Here is a 23,178-nt window from a genome sequence, read left to right as displayed (position 1 = left end):
AATCTCAGAAACTGCCTAGTTGCGTGACCCTGGGCAAGTCACTTAATCTGTCTGCCTCAGTCTCCTCAACTCTAAAATGGGGGGTAATAATAGCACCTGCTTCATAGGGTTGTTGTGAGGATCAAATAAGATAATTTTAAAGCACTATCCTGGCATATAGTAAATGTTTAATAAACGCTTGTTCCCTTCCCATCTGCCCTTTTTTCCTTTCTCCCTGAGATCTCTCATGGGTACCACTGACTCCTCCCACTCCTGGCCCTCCAAACCCACTCTGACTCAAGTTTCCTGTTTCTGTTCATGACAAGAACATTCTTCCAATCACTCAGGAGCAAAGCCTGGCTATCATTTCTGACTCTTTCCATCTTCCTTGTTCCCAGAGTCTTGTTGATTATGCCTCCAAAACGTCCCTTTTATTTGTCTTCCACTTCCACCACTTTAGTTCAGGCTTTTATCAATAATAACCTCAGTACAAAGAGCCTTCTAATTGGTTTTCCCACCTCCAGTCCATTCTTCTTCCAGTTCATTCTATAAACTATTGGGAGATTAAGCTTTTCCAAATATTATTCTGATCATCTCATTATTCAAAAATCTTTTCAGAAAAAACCCTCAAATAAGTACTCCTCACAATAAGCAAAGCATAATTAAATGCCTCCGGCATGCAAGTTACTGTGTGCAAGACTCTGACTAAAACAAATAATGGCTTACCAAATATAGTCCAAAGGCACAGCATTCAATGTCCTCCACATTCTGGCCTCAACCAGTTCTTTCCAGTTCTTTCACAACCTGCCTTCCTGGGCCCCAGCCTGTTGTCCAAACCTGTCCCCTACCTTTGCTTTTAGGGTTCTTTCATAACCTTTTGTCTGTAGAAATCCTACCCGTTCTCAAACTCCAGCTCAAATTCACCTCCTTTGAAAAGCCTTCTCTGATCATTCAGCTACAAGTCCTGAAATCGAGAGAGATCTGGATCTAGAGTCAGAGGACCTGGGTTCAAATTCTCATTCTGCTTCTTACTCAGTGGTTCCTTAGGCAAGCCACAAATTCTCGGGCACTTCAGTGTCCTTATCTGAAACATGAGAGGGCTGAACTAGAGCTTCTTAAGCTTTTCCCACTTGTGACCCCTTTTTAGCCTGAGAAATTTTTATGTGAAACTGGGTATATAAGTATATAAAATAGATATACATAACCTTTTACTGTTGCCAAATTTTTCACAGCCCTTTCATTCAGTTACACAATCCCAAATGCGGTTGCAACCCACTGTTTAAGAAGCTTTGAACTAGACAATTTCTCAAGTTCTGTTCCAATAAAAGTCTAGGTTCCTGTGTTCTATATAGTCTTACTCTTAATTCTAGTGTATGTTGAATATAGTTCTGATAGTTACCACATTCCCCTCTGTTGTTGTTGGAAGCAGCAAAGTGGCACAGTAGACTGAGTGCCAAAGCTAGAGTCAGGAAGAACTGAGTTCAAATTTGACCTCAGACACTAGCTGTGTGACTCTGGGCAAAGTCACTTACCCCTGTTTGCCTCAGTTTCCTCATCTGTAAAATGAGCTGGAAAAGGAAATAGCAAACCAGTCTAGTATCTTTGCCAAGAAGAATCATTATTTCTGCATATACATGCCTTATTTCTTTCATCAAGTTGTAAGCTTCTTGAAGGCAGAGGTTTCTATTATCTCTATTTCCCCCACAATGTTTTTGTGTATAATAAGTGATCAATAAATAATGATTAAATTTAATCTATTATTTTGACACTTTTCAATAAAATTATTCAAGTAGTTGCACATGTGTACTGAGTAATGTTGAGAGTTTATTTCTTAACATATTTCCCCTCACAAAACAAACATTCCATATTGCAGATGATTAGGCTATCATTTACCTTTCATGAGAATATCCTATATTCAATTCAATAAACATTTCCTAAGTACCTATTATGTGCTAGGCACTGGTGATACAAAGAAAAATTTGAAAACAGCTATTGCCATAACTGGGGCATATACTCTATAGGAGGCCATGTGACAAGTTCTGCTAACAGGACATTGTAATTTTAAATTAATTTTGATCTACCATAAATAATAAGTATCAGACTTCTATTCAAAAATTTTTTTTAGAATCCTCATGACATTTTCTTAGGGGGGAAATGATGGGCAAACAGAAATGACCGAACGAAGAAATAAGTGTTTTTAATTACTATATTTTTTCAAGAATCATACTCAAATACTTAAAAGATTTATACGGTCTTTTAAAATTGTAGCACATCAATTGATCATATATTTTTTAAGTGCAATTGTTACTTAATAATAATACCTGTTCAATACGTTTCAAATGTTGATGTAAATTAAGTGCCAGTCTGTCCCACCATCGACCTCTGCTCTCAAGACAATATATTTTTTGTGACAAAAGATTTTCAAGTTCTTCTACAGCTTCCTATAGTGACAAGAAGCTTTCATTTAGACAAATAGAAATTAATTCAAGATGAATTAAATCTATAAACTAATTAATATCACAAATTGGAGTTACAAATCACATTTGTACCCAAAGATGAAGCTGATAACACACCATTTCACATGCACTTTGAGTTATCTGTCATGTAGTAAAGATGAGTTGGATAATCACGTTTTTCATCTAGTTATTCCTTGTAATCAAGTACTGAGAAGAACAATCAGGTTGCAGGAATGTGGTTTGTGTGTATTAACTTTTCTCAGTTTTTCTTCAGGTCATGCAAACTGGCCTCTGTGAAAACAGTACTTTCAAAATACCATAATCTTATCAACTGAGCAAACTGGCCCAGGTATGACTTTATTAGAGTCATTCTTTACTAATGTATGAAGTCATCTTTTCACAATGATCTTTTACAATAACTGAAATGCCAAGAGCAGAAGTAAATCTTAACAGTTCTCACAAACTATTCCTGAGTCAATTTCTGGGAGGTGTGTTTATTTGTTTGTTTGTTTTACTTCCAGTTATTTCCTTCATAAATAATCCATGACACCTGGTGGAAAGTGGACAGAGGTGAGTCTATTCTCATATCAAGCTTGTATTTTACCTTTACCTTTTATCTCTTTTCTCATGTACATTCTGTCAGATCTATTCAACAGAAGAGTGATAGAAACGATTATTTCTCTCATAATAATAACGAAATATTAACTGAGATTAAGGTTTTCCCTTTCTATGTCCTCATTCAGAAATAAACTTCTGTAGGTTATTCAGCCAGTCTCTGCAGGACACTGCTAATAGATGAGATGACCCAAATCCTCAGGGTACATGCTTTTCGATCTTGAGTGGGACCCCATCCAAACAGAAAATCTTCCAAACAGAATCCAGTCTAGGTGAGATATTGCCCTTAAGAAATAAGCCCATGTACTTGGAACTTTCCATTAGAATTTAGGGTGACCCAGCTTATGAAAGGGAAAACCAGCCAGCAAAGTGTGTGTAAAGATGGATTCTTTTGTCCATATTGCTGAAGGCAACTGAGTCTTATGATTAGGTCACATTATCTGAAGGAGGAGCTGAAGACTTTTTGCCCACCTCCTCATCAATATGTCCAGCCACTCACTGAATGCTAACCAATTAGAGTTGATTTCCACCCTCAGGTACATCCTCTTTTCTAAAGGATTTTAAGCATTCAGTGGCCCCTGAGGTTTGTCTTTGGTTTATGAAAGATAAATGACCATCATTTTTATTAATTATCTGCTAGCCATAATTAATCAAATTGATTATTAATTACTCAGAAATTATGTCTCTCAAACTTTTCATCCACCAAAAGGGGAAACAGAGTAAGGATTCCAATACTGTTTAAAAATCTTAAGAAATCTCTTCCTCTCTTCCATCCTCCCCGCCTAAAACCCCAGTAAATTACCTATATTGAGTACTTTAATGATATTACTATTGGCTACAAAAATATATGAAGAAATTCAGAGCTAATCTACCTTAATAGCAAAATGAGATTAAATCATATACAGAAATCTGATTTTTTTTCATAATCAGAGGATTTATATACCTGAAAGAGCAGAAAAGTACCTAAGACATACCTCGTACATGTGTAGTCTTTGTAGTATTTCAACTGCTCTGGAGAAAATCCTTGTATAAATCGATCCAACAGTAAAACACCGGAGGTAAAGAGGTAAATCCTCATGGTATCTAAAATAAAGTTGTCATACCAAGAATGTAATGTTAATTACAGGTTTGATAATGCATGCACAGAGCTGGGGAATGGATATTACTGATATGGAGGCAGATCACCATTTTCCATTGTTTAATTAGAGGCATCTAGGTGGCCCAATGGTTAGAGTCCTGGACCTAACTAATGTCAGAACTTCCAGAGTTCAAGTCTAGTCTTGGATAGTAGCTGTATGACCCTGGTCAAGTCATTTGACCACCATCTGCTTTAGTTTCCTCAACTATAAAATGGGGATAATAACATCACCTACTTTGCAGGGTTGTTTTGAGGATCAAATGAATAATAATTGTAAAGAGTACTGTGCCTAGCACAGGATAGGTGCTATATAAATGCTCATTTCCTTCCCCTTAATTAGATGGTTATTACTAAAAAAAATTGTCATTTGATGGCCCACCCTTTAGTGATAATATTTTAAAAACTGCTTTGGGGTGGGGGTAAAATTTTGCTATCAAGTCCACACTCAAAGTGTTTTCAGCTTGGAAGGATCAGGCAGAAGTTGTGTTCCATGAATGCAAGGTCACCTCCATGCCATGATTAGGCAGCAGAGGAAGACTTGAGTGGAGGACATCAATAATAAGGCAATATGGGGTTTTCAAAACAAAACAAACAAAAAAAAAGGTTATCAAAAGTTTAAAAATAAGCTGAATGTCTTTAAAAACCACATATTAACTACCTTAACCACCTATGCTCTGCATGCTTTCCCACATCCTAGGTACAAATATAAACAATTCTTCTTTCTGTCCAGGTTTTTAGTACATATGTCCTCGAATCCTTGAGAGGCAGCCCTGCATCATGAATAAAGACCTGGACTTGGAGTCAGCCAGAAGCAGCCTCAAGTCTCACCTCTGAGGCATATATGGTTCATATATATATGTGGCTGTAAGACCCCAGAGCAAGTCACTTCTCTCGGGGTCTCAAGGCAGCTCTCCATAGACTCTTAGCTGCAGAACAGCTGCTGATCTGCATTCGTGAAGGGAGCTAGCTCCCTAGTGCACTGAACAAAAGAATCAATATTTTGGGGTCACTCTACTGGCCACTCACCATCTATTTCATCCGCAAGCCTAAATCCAATAACAAGGGTTACTTTCCTAAAGAATAATCCTTCTGGGTTAATAAGCAGTTCTTTTAAGTAGAAACTATTTCCTTATGGGATTTATGCAGCAAATAGTCTAAGAATAAAAGGATCTTGTTGATGAATATTTTGTAAATGCTGAACAGTGAAAAGAATGAACAGGATAGAATTTTTTGATTATACTTAAATAGTGAAAATGTTCAGTAACTGTCATATAATATGATGTGAGACATCTAGTGCCGACCACGTGGAACTTTTAAAGCAACTGCTCACTTTGGTTTTGTCTGCAAAACCGCACCCACTTGAATTTCTATTTGATGAATAAACCTTGTATGTTTCCTATAACCTCTGCACCATTTCTTTGTTTCTTCTGCATTTCAAATTCAACTGATTGGTCTACAGCCAATTAAATGACAAGTGAAAAACAGGTTATTGTTCACACAAATTTTTGATGCTCAGAAAAGTGCACTTTCTTATATGAGAATTCATTTTAAGCTTTTGGATTATTTCTATTTCACACAACAGTATCGAAATAAACAAGAAATGTAATGCTTCCAGCTACACTATAGGTTTGACCACAGAATTAATCAACATGATCTTCATGCAAAAAAAAAAAAAAGTCTTACATAAACTGAGCATGCTCATTGGGATGTGCGTTTGAAGACACAGCTATAAGCTATTACCTTAGGGATGGATGATTTTTTAGCTTGTTCCAATCCTCCTTTGCACATTTGCAGAGCTCATTAGCTTCCTTCCAGTTCCCATTAACCATAGCAGTAGAAATTTCATTCAACATATGAGCAGCTGAAGCATATCTGATGTTTTAAAAAGTCATAATGAAAAGGCAAGTGAAAAAAGCATTTGTATAAAAACGAATGAATTTAACCCATTTCTTATACTTAATTTCTCTCCAAGATCAATTTTTCAAAGTTAGAAAAGGCACAGTAGTCCAATCTAGGCAGTATTATTTAGGGGCAAAATGCTTACTTTTATAGCAGTAATTTACTAATACTCTAGTGGCCTAGAAGAGCTAATAAAATTTGTTCCATGAAATAATTCACTCACTAGAAGGATTATAAGATATAGAGTTGAACTGGAGTCACTTTGCAGCACTTTGCTCACCATCTATCTCTGAGAAAAAGTTTTAAACTTTTTTTATGACTGTAATCCATATTTGATAAACCACTCATTCAAACATAGATGTCCTTCCCAAGTTCTGAAAATTACTGGGGCTTTTCAAAAATAATGCCAGTAACACTAAATTTGAATGCCTGATGATATATCAGAAATCTACTTGCCTCTATATGAGATAAACAGACTATGTTTATAAGCAAAAACAATGAACCTAATACTTGTGAGCCATAAAGGCTTTGAAAGCAATGCTGATGACTTGGCAAGGCAGAAAACACAGGAAGAATTAGTCTATACTTGAACAAAGAAGCCTGTTCATGTAAAGACAGTCTAAACCAAGTGAAGACAGAAGGTTTATTTTTTACAAAACCTAAGCAGAGTCCATGTGACCATTAGCACCTTAGGATATTTTTTTTTGAAGTCAAGACATTGTGACAACTTACTCTAACACTGCCACTGAGCCTTCACATTTGCCACAGTCATATTTAAAGTATTTTCCTTTGGGTTTACTTTTCAAAGAAGAGAGTCTGATAATCCACCAACAAAATCTGTCACACTGTCAAAGTAAGAAACAGAAAACTACATCGTGAAACAACTTGTTTTAAGTATTCCTCTGTCTTCTTTGGTCATAACCAATTTCATGGCAAAACTTCCTGAGGAAAAGGGACTCTAAGATCAATCATTTTAAACAGGTCTGAAAAAACCCCAATAGGTTCCTGAACAATCAAAGACCGACCATTTCATCAGCAGGCTAAGTTTCAAGCTCCCTGAGGGAAGGGATTGTTCTGTCTTTGTATCCTCAGCACCTGATCCATACAAAGTGCTTAATCAATGCTTGTTGAAATGAATGAAAGTTTTCATTGCTAAAGATAACAAATTTCACCTCTGGTTTCAATCACTGCTATCATTTATTCACTTTTTAACCATGTTTTTTCTGGTTTTCATGGTTGTTAAAATTGCCATTATTGGTTAGTCTTTACTATTCAAAGGACAGTAGAAATGTGTTAGGGAGGTAGAATTTTGTTATGACATCTAATAGAATTCCATTTTCAACAGGATCAAAGGTTGAATACATCAGGTACCATTATTCAGGGAAACATATTTCTTTGATACTATTATTAAAGATAAGAGGATTATCTTCATCCTTGCTAGTGAAAACAATGTATCTCATTTAGAAATTATTATTTAGAATGAGAAAAAATAATGAATTAAAAAGAGTGAAGTAGAATAATAAATCAGGAAAATTGACTACTAGCTTTTTTTTTTTTCTCAAGGAGCTATGACCCAAAGCAAATGGCTTTGGCACACTAATCCTAAGTATTGTTTCTACGTAGTTTATGCACTTACAAAATTCATCATTTCCACAAATGAAATGATAAACTTAAAAGTTTGTTTTTATTCTGGATAATACTGGCAAATAGCTATTATAGTTACCTGCCATAATCCTACCTGATCAGATCTTCTTTATCTTGGAAGATTGGTGTTTTCCTATTTATTGTGTAACTGGGAAAAGTCATTTGGCCTCGATTGACCATTAGTACCGTGAAAAGTTGGCCTTGCCCACCACAAGCAGCATCTTCTTCTTCCACTGAATCAGTCAAAGAAAATAGCAGCAAAATACGGGAAAACACAGCCCGAGGATCTTTAGAGATCCTTACAGACTGTCCTACCATATCCTTTGCCCTAGAAAGAAAATTGATAATATATACTTACTACTGTCATTTTTTATATATTAGATATGATATTAAATGCAAATTACTCAAAAATTATTTTATCACTAAAGAGTATATATTCATTCTGTGACAGAAAAATCAGGATATTCAAATATCTAAAAAGTTATTAATCATTGCAGAAAAAATTATATGTTCAACATCAACAGTTCTTAACTCCTGATCCCAATAACTTTTTCAAACAAATGAAAGAAATTTATCTGAATTTTCATTATTATTATTATCACTCCTCGGTAGAGAGAAAGAGAGAGAGAGACATCATTTTGAATGCTTGGAAATGGTAAAGCAGTCAAATGAAGGCCATGCTGTATGGTACAATCAGTTTCCAACTCTGGGGCTAGCTCATTCCACAGCTATTGGTGGGGATCACTTGAGGCAGCACAGGACTTTCTGAGAGGACAAAACACTGGAAACAAAGCAGGGGCCCATTGAATAGAATGTAGCTGAGTAAAGTGTGGAAATATGAACAGAATGGAATGCTATTATGCTGGTAGAAATGCATTTAGAAAAGTATACATAGGCTTGTATACCTGGTACACAGCAATGAAAGCAGAACCAAGGGAAGACGGACCTAACCACAATAATAAGAACAAAAACAACACAAAAGGTCAGTGAACTCAGATTAAATGGCATAACTAACTTTGGTCCCAGAAGATAAATGGCAAAACACTTCCTTCCTCTCAGTAGAGGTGAAGGACTCTGCATGTGAAATACTGCAAATGTTGTCACATGCCATTGCTGACTTGGTTGGTTTTTCTTAGGGACAAGAGAAGGTTTATAGGGAGGTGAGCACATATTAAGAAATGACAATGGTGTTAAAAAAATCATCAGTAAACTTTTTTTTTTTACTTTAAGAGATGATATAGTATAACATAAAGAGAAACCCGTTGGGAAAACAGTAAGAGACTTATCTTAAGAGCCAGAAGATCTGGGTCCAAGTTTCAGCTTAGATATTTTTTAACTGGGCGATTATTAGACAAGTTGTCTAACTACCAAGAGCCTCAGTTTTCTTGTCAGTAAAATGGACATAATACTATTTAACCTACTTAATTCTTAGGGTTGTTATCAGGAAAGTACCTTGTAAAACTTTCCACCTATTTCACAGGGTTGCCTATAAGGATGAAATAAAATCTCATATATAGGTTGAAAACACTGAAAACTGGGAAGTATCAGGCAAATATAGGATATGATCATTTTTATTACTAGTAAGGCTTTTGGGAGCATGGAATAAAACAACATAAAATATATTAAAATGCTGCATGTATAAAAGATACTTAGGAACTTTTTGTTGTTTTTCAGTCGCTTTCAGTCATGTCTGACTTTTTGTGACCCCACAAATACTGGAGGGTTTTGCTATTTTCCTTCTCCAGCCCACTTTACAGATGAGAAAACTGAGGAAAACAGGGTTAAGCGACTTGCCCAGGGTCTCACAGCTAGTGTCTGAGGTCATATTTGACCCCAGGAAGCTAAGACTTCCTGAGTCCAGGCTCAGCACTCTCTTCAATTAAGAACTTTATAATACTTCAATTATCTTGCATTCTGTAATCAATTAACCTTGGCACATGCCATCAAAGTTTTGTTTTTGTTTTTTTAGTCTGTAAAGTTTCTTTTTTTCTTGGTATTTGGTGGGGCCAATATTTACCAATTTACCTTCTTATTATGAATACTATCCTAATGGATCTGTGATCTCCAAGATTTGGCTGTTCCCTCCAACAATGCAGATTGTAACCTGTCCTGTACAATTCCTGTACATGTTCTTCCCTGAATTTGCCAGAGAAATTCCAAAATACTCGTGCCCTTCCTTGCTTTCTCGTGACTTTACAAGAATATCAGTACAGCTCCCAGGCTGCTTGGCCGTTAACCCTTGCTCTAACTAAAAAGAAGGTCACCAGCCCTTCTTTTGATCATACGTCTCCCTGATGGTGTCTTTTACTCCTGTCCTTCAAAGCTCCTTATCTGTTACACGTTACAGCCTCCTCCCACTATCCCCACCGCCCTCTGTGTGAAACTCATCTTGTGTTCTTTGGTGTCTATGGTGTCTTACAGCTAGAGGATACCAGTAGAATACTGCTATTAAAGGATAAGACCATTGTTTCCAAGAGAAGTTTGGTGTTATTATTTACTACTTCCTGAAGGCAATCCAGTCCTCTATTCCTTTTTTTTTTTTTTTGAGGGGCAATGGGGGTTAAGTGACTTGCCCAGAGTCACACAGCTAGTATGTGTCAAGTGTCTGAGGCCGGATTTGAACTCAGGTACTCCTAAATCGAGGACCGGTGCTTTATCCACTGCGCCACCTAGCTGCCCCCCTTCTATTCCCTTTTAAAATTCTAGAGCAAATCATGGTTCATCTGTACTGCCTGTCTCACATATGCACACACACATACCTGTATACGTATGCATGTATACATGTATATGTCCATCCCATTTGGTATGTGTGTATATACCTAAGCACATAAAGGAGGTATTGTATGCTTATCAAATGTCCCTTTGGGTATCTATGTGTATACACATGCACATATACCGATGGACAAACTCTAACTTGTCCATCTAATTGCATGTCATAGTCTGGGCAGTAGATGTGCTTCATCCACTTGGTTGGGTTTTTTTCCTGTGTGGACAGACAGGTCAATTTTTTCGAATGCTTATGATTCTTCCAGAAGCCTCTGCAACACTCAATTTAAAAAGCACTTGACACCCATTATCCTATTTAATTCTTACAACTATACTGTGAGATAGGTATTATCACTAGTAGTTTACAGATAAGGAAAGCTAAGACTCCGAGTGTGACTTACCAAAGATCAATAGCAGAGACTGATCGATCAGTTTCTTTCCATTATTCTGTAGTGTTAGATCTACATTTATCTCAAGGAAAACATAATTTCTGTTAAAAATTCCTACTTAAAGTATTTCACATGAGCAGGCATAGATGAGCTGCAATCTATATCACTGAAAGGAATACATATTAATTAAATTTAAGATCATTTCGAATCTCATAAAAAACTATCTGAGGGCAGCTAGGTGGTACAGTGGATAAAGCACCAGCCCTGGATTCAGGAGTACCTGAGTTCAAATCTGGCCTCTGACACTTAACACTTACTAGCTGTGTGACCCTGGGCAAGTCACTTAACCCTCATTGCCCTAAAAAAAAAAAACTGTCTGAGAAGATCATATTAAAAAATCTAGTTATTGGTACTCTGGAAGTTGAAAATTACTAACATAAAGGGTGAAATTAAAAAAAAAAATCTCAGTGGGAAGCAATGTTGGAAAATCCTAAACATTTCTACAGCCTTCTGTGTCATTTCAGGTCACCTAGCAGTAAAAGGCAATTCATAAATGAGGGTTTGACAGAACATTTTTCAAAGCTGTAAGACTACATTTAGTGAAAACACCTATGTCTAAAGGTCAAAATATATTTAATCATGAAAACCTGAGGGCAGAGCTCTTGAGTGAAGCTATATGCCCATGGTCTGAGAATTTTCGCATGTGTCGATTACTATGAAAACAATACAAAACGTAAAGTGTCAGAGCTAAAACCATTTTCAAAAAAGGGATTCCTTATATGCATCTTTTGGAGAGGCTTTTAATGAAAAAATCAATTATGTTTTCATTTAGGGTAATAAGTTGTGTTTCTATCCATGTATTCCTAAAGTTAAAATATATTTGGCATATCATAAAAAATGATTTAAAACATTATTACAGGGGGCAGCTAGATGGCACAATGGATAGAGCACTGGCCCTGGATTCAGGAGGACCTGAGTTCAAATCTGGCCTCAGACCCTTAACACTTACTAGCTGTGTGACCCTGGGCAAGTCACTTAACCCCAAATGCCTCACCAAAAAAACAAAATAAAACAAAACAAAAAATGTTATTACAGGAAAAAAAAAGTTTCCTGGGCATCTGTGCTTAGGAAAGGCAGTATATTAAAATATTAGGGATGCTAAAGACCTGGATTGAATTTTTTTATACTAAAATCTTATGGGATTATGAAAATTTCTGCCAAGATAAGGTTTAAATATATTAATTCCAAGGTATAACTCACCAAAGAGTTTGCCCCATTTGTTTGATTGCTTTTTCTTTGACAGGAATTAGTACTACATCTTACTTATTTGACCAGATGTGATTTTATCATTGGAGAGAACTCCAAGTGAGAAAACTGTTTCCACTGATAAAGACAGAATGAAAGCTACTTTGCAACTTCTTTTTCTTAGAGTTTCCTGGGACAATGAGAGGGCAAGTGACTTGTCCAGAGCCACAAACCTAGAATGTGTCAGAGGCAAGAGTCAAACCCCAGACCTCCCTGCTACCAAGGCTAGTTCTCTATCCAGTATGCCATGTTGCTTCCTCTGTTTTTGTTTTTTTGAAAGCAACTGGGGGAAAGTCACTTGCCCATGTTCATAAAGCTAGTAAGTGTCTGAGGCCGAATTTGAACTCAAGTCTTCTTGACTCCAGGGTGGGTGCTCTATCCACTGCACCACTCAGCTGCTCCTGCTTCCTGTTTTTGAAAACAGAAGATTTTGCCTCTTCTTTGAAAAACCTACAGTGTTTAAAGTAGGCCTGTGTTGCCTGTATACTCCAGCTAGAAATGGTCATATTTGTAATCTTAAGGAAAAAAGAATTATAGTTCTTTTGGATTTTTTTCCCTATTCGAACCTGTTAAAATATGCACCTAACTTCTACAATGAATACAGTGTGTGAAAGCATTATTTCTTTAACCCATAAAAGCAGCTGGGAGTTTTCAATGCATTAAAACTCAACGGCACCTTTTCAAAATCACTGCACCAATGCCGGGCTGATCCTTGCCAAAAGTGAAGACTGAACGCTGTCTGGCCAGTCTGAGGAACGTGTCCACCAGTTGCTGTTTCTGTCCACTGGGATTCGTCAAGTGAAATGTCTTTGCTAAGGTTTTTAGCTCAGGAGCAGAAAGCAGTTCAAGTACTTCAGGGAGTTCTTGTAATTCAGATTCTAGAGAAGTAAAAAGCATAAGCATTTAAAGTGGAATAAGTATTTAAACTTCAGCTCAGCCTTCTACAAATATCACCTATCAACAACAATCTCATGGATAATTCTTCCCCAGGAGCATCTGTGGTTTCCAATTCTTTTGTCAATGGGACATAATTTTTAAAAAGGAAAAAAGAATGATGTAGCAACTTCTTAAACCTAACAGGGCCAGGAAGGCACCTACATTTTCCAAGACCCTGCAGAACTTTCTTCACCAAAAGCTAGACTGTTCAGACAACTAAGTGAGTAAATAAACTATAACTTATATGGTATGACAGGATATCACATGGGGCTCTACCTATTAAGTCTCTCATCCTTGGGTCTGCACAATGCATGAATTTCCACCATTCGAGTTTCACTCCCTTGACCCTTTACCATTTGATCTTCAAGAATGACTATATACAAACACATATTTCTTTGAAGGAGCAGAATTTCATCATTCTACAATTTTGTTGGGGCCTTACTCCTAACAAAACACACACACACACACACACACACACACACACACACACACACATTCCCTTTCCTCCAAATTAAAATTCCCAAACTTAGTGAAAGTTCTGAGGAACTGAGGCTGTTTAATCCTGGTTAAAAAAAAAAAAAAAGACAAAGGTGAAGAGTCTTGGGAGAGAGTGTATATTAGTTGTCTACAAGTATTTGAAGGGTTTTCACATTTTAAAGGAATTAGACTTATGCTTCCTGTCTCTAAAAGAAAAAAAACTAGGAGAAATGGGTATAAATTGTAGAGCAGAATACTGAGGTTTGATGTTAAGAAAAACTTTCTTTCCAAGAAAGGAATGGGCAGCCTCAGGAGGGCAGCATCACTAATGGGCTTCAAAAGGCTGGAGATGGCCACCTATGAGGAAAGGAAAAAAGGGAGGAGGGAAGCAGAGAAGGAAGGAGGGAGGGGGGAAAGAAAGAAGGAAAGAAACAAGCATTTGTTAAGTGCCTACTATGTGCCAGGGACTATGCTAAGTGCTTTACAAGTATTACCTCATTTAACTGTTTGGGCACAGGTTGGGCTTGATGGCCTCTGAGGTCCCTGAGTTGTGAAATGCTTAAATTCTGATCCTTCACAGAGATAAGAATGATTGAATAGGTAACTGTTAGATACCAAATCCAATTCAGATTTTGTGATTCTATGAAGTTCCGTTTTTGCCTAGTTTCTAGTTTTGTTTGTTTAATTATAAGAGTTTCTCATTCAAAGGGGATGTGAGAGGGGACAGCTAGGTGGCGCAGTGGAAAAAGCACTGGCCCTGGAGTCAGGAGGGCCTGAGTTCAAATTCTGCCTCAGACACTTGACACTTACTAGCTGTGTGACCCTGTGCAAGTCACTTAACCCTCATTGCCCCACAAAAACAAAAAGCAAAAAACAAAAACAAAGGGGATGTGAGACTGTTGTAACTTAGCAGTTGTTTAGGCAACAAAGACTAGCTTGATACTTTATGAGTCAGAAAGATCCCTGCCTCCTAGCATACATGAGGCTTAGCTTGGGGTCCTGAAGTCCTCACTATTCATAGAAGTGCCTGTAAGTCATGTCAATCAATGCTACCAGCCAATTAGCTTGGAGCTGTGTGTGGGGACCACCCCTCTTCCTGTTCTGCAGGGCTCAGGAAGACTGAGGATCTTTCTCTTTTAGTTGCTGGGACTGCTGGCGGTGGCAGAAAAACTTGGGAGAAGGAGGCCAGGCTGAATTCATCTCTCCTCTAGGGTAGCTAGGCTTTTTCAACTCCATGTGTTCTTCCTCTCTCTTTTGCTAATATACTTTAATATATACTTCAATACACTGCTTCTCCTTAAATCATACCACCTGGGACCTCCTGAAGCTTGGGATAGTGCAGCCTGGAAACAGTGCCCCACTTTAAGGAGCTAAAAGTCAAGTAAAAGAAAGGCAAGATGAGCAGACAGTGAAAGGTGAGGACCATAGAAAACTTTTTAGTGACAAGGAAGATTGAGGTGCATCCTCAGAGGAAGATGTCAACGATAGGGTCCCTATATTTAAAGCTTCCAAGAAAAATATGAATTGGTCTCAGGCCATAGAGGTGCTCAAAAAGGATTTTGAAGATAGGCATCTCACATTCAGCATGTCCAAAGCAGAACTTCTGACTTCATTGCCTATAGGACATCTAATTTAAACTCAGGTTCACCACCATGTTAAAAGAAGGTATCAAAGGAGGAATTCAAATGATCCCAATGGATCAGGAGCTCCCTCCAAGGATGCAGACTATAACCCATTCATGCTGTCCATCCTGTGTGACTCTTAGCAATGTCATGCCAAAAGGTTGCCTTGGGGCTTCACCCAACATACTGAAGGGTCTTCTTTACTCTCTCCCAGTAATGTGAGTGGAGCACTGTGGCCTTCCACGTGTCATCCCTTGCTACTGACATATGATTGGCTTCTCTTTCTGTCATACAATTTTTTGATGATATGCTTCACTCCTGTCCTTCTTCAGAGTTAAGCATTGGTTATATGTTGCAATCTGTTCATATCCTCCATGCTCCTTTCCATTGTCTTCTGTGTAATATTCATCTGTAATTCTTCATAGGCAGTGCCGTTCCAGGTCTTGCTGTCATAGGGCAACACTGGTAAAATATTAGCATTGAAAAGATGGGCCTTTCCTTTCCTAGGGAGTTTGGGGTCAGTAAAAGTGTCTTCACTTCCTGATAGCAACCCAACCTCTCTCCTCTTCAATTCTGAGTCCAGCTCCTTGAGACTATCTGTATGGTCTATTCCAATATTTATACCATTGATCAAGCTCTACAGGGTGTCCATTCAGATCCATGTTGAAAACTAGACAACAGACATTTCATTCATCTAATGTTTCTTGTGTGGATGGGCAGGTCAAACTCCACTGAATGATCGCAGATCTTTTCTAGAAGGCCCTGCAATGTCTTGGTGCTTGATGCTATCAACACAATGTTGTCTGAAATCAACACCATCTGGAGGACCTAACCATCCATAGGGAAAGTCACTTTACCCTGAAATCTGTGCTGGAACTCCCCCAGCACAGTGGTAAATACTTGGGCAAGCATACATCCATCTCCTTTTTTTATGCATCACCTGATGTTTATTGTAAAAAGGTCCCTGGATAGCATTATTTTCATTTTTACATCTTCCAAGGAATACTTAAATATGTAATATACCTTGTTGTAAAAAAGCCTGTAAGGTGGTATTACATTCTTGAGTCAAATGCTTTCTCATTATCCACAATAAGCACAATGGGATCTTATATTCTCTACGTCTTCTAGTCAATTGTGAGTTAAGATGCTGTTCATTACTGAATATCCTCTGAAAAGGCCTGATGGCCACTGAGATGGAGATCCAAAAGAAGATCAGGGAGTCATGGATGAAGTCATGGCTGCTTTTTCAAATTAAGGTTCAGGGACAAACTCATCATCAGAGAAGAGATGGAGGCTTTGCCACCATGAAGATGGCCACTGGGGCTGAGGTCCAAAAGGAAAACCTGGGAGTCTAAACTGAATCAGGTTTGGAGAAGAAACTCCTATCTCAGAAAGTACTAAATGTAGCCATCTTGGAAAGTACAGGCTCAGTTCTAGATGCCTCCACGGGGCTGCAGCAGGGGAGGGGGTGGCTCAAGGGAAGAGGAAGCTTCTCACATCATCACTTTCCTTTCCCTTCCCCCAAACCCCAGGCTGCCTACACAGTTATGTTGCAGCCTGCTGAGAAGAACAACACTGTTTATATTGTTTGAATAAATTGGAAATCACTAACAAAAGTCCTGCCTATAAGATGGATGACCATCAGGCCCTTCCCTCTGCCCTTCCACTGTACTGTCTAGACCTCTAGCACTGCTGTCTGCCCTAATACACCCTAAGGACTCCTGCATCTTGCCAGGGTGATCCCTTGCCAGGGATCTTGTCTTTAGGACTTCCAGGCCTTTCTGACATGAAACTGAACTCTTCTATGTGTTGCCTCCCCTAATTAGACTGTAAGCTCCTTGAGAACAAGGGCAGTCTTATTGTTTCTACTGGTATCCTCAGAGCTTAGCATAGTGCTTAGCACATAGTGAGCACTTAATAAACAATTGTTCATCCATTCATTCAATATTTTGAAAGATGAAAATGAGGAGGTAAAAAGTAAAAGGCACACTTTAAAAACATTGATTTCAACTTGGTTGAAATTTAGGGCTTTTAATTCTACTATCAAGCGTGGTAAGAGTCTCTGAGGGGCAACTCAGATTCCTGACAGAGGGAGAAATCAGGAACAGATATGGTCTTCCTTTCTGTAGTACTTGCTAATCCAAGTGCCCTTGGGTTATTTTTCTCTGTTCCAAGTATACCAGCATCAACGCAGATCATATAACAGCAGACAAACTTTCCTTGTCTCAGCATTCTTAATCTGAGCTTTGATCAATCTCAGTTTCAAATGATTAGTTATCCCAAACAGAAGACTGAAACTGCCAATAATTCAAATAACCAAGGAATTAATTATTACTGATTACCAACCAGAAGTACAGTGCTGTATTAATGTTATTCTAAAAGCAATTCAGATAGTATGGTCATTTCATATTTCTTATTACTAATCATACCTGTCTGCAGAAAGCCTACTTGCTTTAATTCTTCAATCACTGGTGATAAATCTTGGTCAATCTCTCCATAATCTATCTTGTTAGTTTTTATCCAAACTTGCTTGCGTTGAAAAAGTCTTACATACAACTTCTGCCCATTTGCTGCAATGATTAAAAGGAATATATATTAGCTTCCTTCCTAAAAATATTATAGATGTAATAAAAGCTAGCATTTATATAACACTTACTATATGCCAATGATTTATGAATACTCTCTCATTTGAACCTCACAACCACTCTAGGAAATAGGTGCTATTATCTCTGTTTTACAGGTAAGGAAGCTGAGGCAAAACAGAGGCTAAATAAGTTGCTTAAGGTCACAGGCTAGATTTGAACTCAGCTCTTCCTAACCTCGAGTCCACTACTCCCACTACTGGATGCTCATGACTTCCATTTTTTTGCAGGAATGTATATGCAAATATGGTCTTTAAAGTAAAAAAAGTTTACGGGGTTGAAGTATTTCTTTTAAGACATCTTTCATTTCTTTTTGGAAGAGATGACAGGGTAAGACAGTTTTGAGCCAGAAAGGAAGTTAGAGGTCATCTGCTCCAACTCTCTAATTTTACAGATAATGAAATTAAGGCCTTTTATTTCAGGTGGAAAGAACTTATTTTTAAGAAGGGATAAGGCAAAAAAAAAAAAAAAAGAAGGGATAAGGCGCAGCTAGGTGGTACAGTGGATAAAGCACCAGCCCTGGATTCAGGAAGACCTGGGTTCAAATTCAGCCCCAGGGGCAGCTAGGTGTGCAGTGGATAGAGCACTGGCCCTGGATTCAGGAGGACCTGAGTTCAAATCCAGTCTCAGACACTTGACACTTACTAGCTGTGTGACCCTGGGCAAGTCACTTAACCCTTATTGTCCAGCTCAAAAAAAAAAATTCAGCCTCAGACACTTGACACTTACTAGCTGTGTGACTCTGGGCAAGTAACTTAACCTTCATTGCCCCACCCCCCAGAAAAGGGATATATTTTATTCAGATTAAAAGAGTCTCCTATCATATGGGAAACATCACTGAGCATAAAGGATAGGGCACTGGATCTGAAGTCAGGAAGAAATGGGTTCAAATCCTGCACTATACATTTACTAGCCATATGACCCTGGATGAGCCACTTCGTGAATTATCTATAAAATGAGAGTAATGGACTTGCTGGTCTCTGAAGTCCTTTCAGCTTCTTTGACCCTATGATTACATTCCCCATTTGGCCATTTCTGATTTCTGAGAATTGAGTGAGGTCATTATATCATAACTTATTACCTATAACCATTATATAGACACATACATATATACATTATACACACACACACAAACCATTTTATAACCTAATCCCTCCTTGCCTACTGCTATTTTCTTGAAAGGGATCTTTCTGACTCATAAAGTATCAAGCTAGTCTTTGTTGCCTAAACAACTGCTAAGTTACAACAGTCTAAAATTATAACAAGAAATCTGCCTTTTCAACTTTGCTGCTAAACTAAGAAAAATCAAGTCAATTCTTTTCTACAAAAACTAAAAGAAAAAAAAATCTAATTTTAAAAACAGGACCTTAAAAACTCAACTATAGTTACTTATAGCATATAATTAAGTTCTTTTGCTATCAAAAACTCAATATACAAACACAACTATCATCTTATAGAGTTGAACCTTGTTATGTGAGGGGTTCTTAAACTTTTTGTAGAACCCTTCTCAGAATAATAGGTTAGGGTTTTTGTTTTTGTTTGTTTGCTTTTATTCACAAACACAACTATCATCTTATAGAGTTGAACCTTGTTATGTGAGGGGTTCTTAAACTTTTTGTAGAACCCTTCTCAGAATAATAGGTTAGGGTTTTTGTTTTTGTTTGTTTGCTTTTATTCACAATTGATAGAAATGCTAGGTGTCATTTAGATGTTAGTGAAAATAAAGATGTAATTGTTTTTTTTTCCTATTCAAGTTCATAGATCCTTGAAATCTATCCAGATTCAAATTGGGCTATTACAATCTTACCTTCAATTTTTATAGGAGTCCAGTTGAAGACTAAACTGGGGTTTTTGTTTGTTTTTGTAAAATGTTAGATTAGATATTAGATTAATATCTAGATAATAGATTTTGTTAGACAATGTCTAACAATATTAGACTAGATTTTTGTTCATGAGAAAAATCTATAATTATGAACCAAAGAAATGACTAGTTTTGAACATGCATTGTTCTAGAAAGCAGGAAACCCTAGTGCTAGTCTTAGTTTTGCCACTAACTAGTTTTGTAATCTTGGCAGGTCACATTCTCTGGGCCTGTTTTCTCATCTGCAAAATGAGGTTAGACTATATTATCTTGAATGTTTTTAGAGCAGTAAGAATCTAAGACTTATCACAGGTATTAACAGAACCACATTCCTTTCTCATTTTTATAAAAGTAAAAAAAACAACTAGCAGCAGATTTCAAATAATACAAAGAAATATTATTATAAAATATCTGCCTTTGAGAGAGGAGCATAAGAACTAAACATGTAGAACTTTCATTTGGGAAAATGGTCACACTTCTGAATTATAATGAAGCATACAACCCATTAACTATTCAAACTGAATTCATGATAATTCTCATTAATTCAATCTGTACCAGACAGTAGAATTCTGAATATTCTTGATAGGATAGTAAACTTGACATGATTACGTCCTTTCTTCTATTGTGAGTAAAAAGAAGGAAGAAGAGAGGGATGCAGGGTAGATAATAGGGAACAATTATCCCCCAAAGAGTTGTTTTTACATACTAAGATATAAAATAATTAGAGAGCACTAAAATGATCACCACTCTGAGACCTACAAAAGAACTCTTGCTCATCAGCAAGTTTTAAACATTATCATAATCCCTTGCTCATTAGGAATATTTAAATATTATTAGCCATTTGTGCTGCATCTATGCAAATGTAGGTTACCTGTACACTAAAGGCTGTTAGTAAGGCCAAAGTCAGCTTTCTGCAACTCCAGTGAGAGTTTCCTGTAGGCATTCCTTTTATATAAGAAATCTTTTTAAAAGAAAACGGTTTCTTCAAATTTGGACTATCCAATTCTAGATAGAACTGATTTCCGAAAGAATAGAGGCAGCTTATAAGTTTTAAAAACTTATTTTTATTACAGTTATGACTCTGTACTTTCCATTTCCTTTTCACCTTTCCTCGAGAATAAGTCCAATGGCCCATGCTAACTAATAATATTTGCAAATGGAGTAGGAGAGTTAAAAAAATAGCAGACTTCTTCCCAACTTTTTCCTTTTTTTTTTGCTAAATAATAGAATTTATACTTTTTCTAAGGGAGACTGTTTTAAAAAAACCCTAAGTCTGTTTTATGTCAAATATTCTGTATCACTTAATAAAACAAGGCTTTAATTATAATCACACTATCATCTACAAGACAAATAATAATATAGAATTATTACTAAACACAGGGACATTCCCTTATTTTTGAAGTCATATGATTAAAAACATATTGATGAATAAGTTTATTATTAATTCACTGCTGATATAAAGAAGCTACCATCTATTCCATATACTCTTTTTTCCCCCCACATACTATTTTTTTTTTGGTGAGGCAATTGGGATTAAGTGACTTGCTCAGGGTCATACAGCTAGTTAAGTGTTAAGTGTCTGAGGCCGGATTTGAACTCAGGTCCTCCTGAATCCAGGGCCGGTACTCTATCCACTGCACCACCTAGCTGCCCCCATGTACTCTTTTTAAGTGAGGCAATTGGGGTTAAGTGACTTGCCCAGGGTCACACAGCTAGTAAGTGTTAAGTGTCTGAGGCTGGCTTTGAACTCAGGTCCTCCTGAATCCAGGGCTGGTGCTCTATCCACTGCGCCACCTAGCTGCCCCCCCCATATACTCTTATTAAGTTTCTGAAAACAGATGTGACTCTGAAAGTACAATTACATTCAACTAACATATATGCATGGTAGAATCTGATAAAACTGAAACAATTCTTTCCCACAAGAAGAAAGTCTTTTGGTTTTCTCTCTTTGGATACCTGATAGTTTATAAAACTTTGTTATGATTTCCATATCCTGTTCATCAAAGAGCTTCAGGTCATCTTCATTCTCAAAAACAGCTTTTAGTACCATAAGAAAATTCCTAAGGTAATATGGATGTTCTGAAAAATCAGAGGTCAATTCCAGGTTACCACTTCCCTCATTTACTTTTTCTGATTCATCATCAGCTGGCTCCAACTCTTCACAGGGCTCCAAAAAGGTAGAGTCATGAATGATTTCATTTCTTAAGTCAATGTGACTTTCCTTCAGAAGTGTTCTTGTGCTATCCCTTTTGAAATAAGTACTTACGTAACTATTACATTTCATTGCCAAATTAGTTGGTGGGAAAGCACTCTGGGGCCACTGAGTTTGGCCTTCTGAGACACCAGGCATTGTTACTTGATTATATCCAGTTGGTTGTACTATACCCTCTCTTCCACTTTTGCTACCCACAACTTCACAATTCTCTATCTTAAAAATATCCTCTGAAGTTGACAATTTACTGCCACATGTTTTGTCCATAAAATCAAGTGTGGTTACTGATGTTCCACATACTTGGGTATCAGTCTGACTTTTGTTTTCTAATATTTCTGTATCTTCTAAGGTATATTCTGAAGCAGTGCTTTCTTTATGAAAACATCCAGGCTTTTCAGAAACAAAAACATTTTCCTTTTGAGATCCACTTCCCAAAACCTGATCTTCATCTTCATCTATGCAAGAGTTGGCTTCTACTTCCTTAACAGCTAGAGGTATCAAACTTTTTGTCCTCAGAACTTCACGATTCTCTAGTCTCTCATTTTTAGCTTCCAATTTTCTAGCTTCTATGTATTGTCTGGACAGTTTTGATGACAGGCTTCCTAGGGGAATAATTTTCATTGTCTGATGTTTCGGTTCCTCTTGACTCTTGCTTACTAAACTATCATTACTCTTAAAGTATGGACTAATTTTCTGTGTCATATCACTTTTTATAGAATAGCTTTTGATGGGGCTAGAACTTATCTGTGGTGGTAAAGATTGCTTTGGAGGTGTGTGCCCTGTGGTTGTTTCAGCTAAATTAGCTGGAGATAGATTTGGATTTACTGAGCTGTTAAATTCCGTTGTATCAATTTGAATTACTTCATTATTGTTCTGCTGACACATTTCATCAATGTGCTTATTTAAGTCATATCTTGGCACCATTTGACCACAGACAGGACAAGCAAGCTTGGCAGGAGGTGCATTGTTAAAAAATGAAATAATAGAATTTGATTTGAATAGCCCTTTTTTAGCCCTGGTTTCATTCTTCTGATTTTTACTTTTTGACAAACTTTTACGAGGTCTTTTTCCTTCAGGGGATTTGTCTGACATTTTAAGAACAAGAAATTATACAACACAGTTTGCTTCATATAAAAGAGAATAATGTTGACATTCTAATCTGAAGTGAAAAAAATTGGAATCGTTTTGTTTCATATTCTTTGCCTGGACAATTTCTTCTTCCTACAAATAAAGAAAA

The 23,178-nt window shown here is 37.1% G+C and overlaps 1 protein-coding gene across 1 annotated transcript in view; it reads right to left on the bottom strand.

Moving 5' to 3' along the window:
• The window catches only part of FAN1 (FANCD2 and FANCI associated nuclease 1), a 50,447-nt gene that overhangs the window by 24,967 nt on the left and 2,302 nt on the right, over positions 1 to 23,178 (bottom strand). Inside the window, 7 exon segments of the mRNA XM_043988518.1 lie at positions 2,301 to 2,420; positions 4,025 to 4,133; positions 5,929 to 6,060; positions 7,826 to 8,059; positions 12,868 to 13,069; positions 17,656 to 17,796; positions 21,686 to 23,162. Of these exon segments, the coding sequence (XP_043844453.1) occupies positions 2,301 to 2,420; positions 4,025 to 4,133; positions 5,929 to 6,060; positions 7,826 to 8,059; positions 12,868 to 13,069; positions 17,656 to 17,796; positions 21,686 to 23,033 (2,286 nt within the window). The 5' untranslated portion in view covers positions 23,034 to 23,162.

This window comes from Dromiciops gliroides, chromosome 2, assembly GCF_019393635.1.
Source record: "Dromiciops gliroides isolate mDroGli1 chromosome 2, mDroGli1.pri, whole genome shotgun sequence".
Classification (NCBI taxonomy): Eukaryota; Metazoa; Chordata; class Mammalia; order Microbiotheria; family Microbiotheriidae; genus Dromiciops; species Dromiciops gliroides.
The sequence above is the reverse complement of the archived record's forward strand: the minus strand, read 5'-3'. Positions and strand labels throughout refer to the sequence as shown.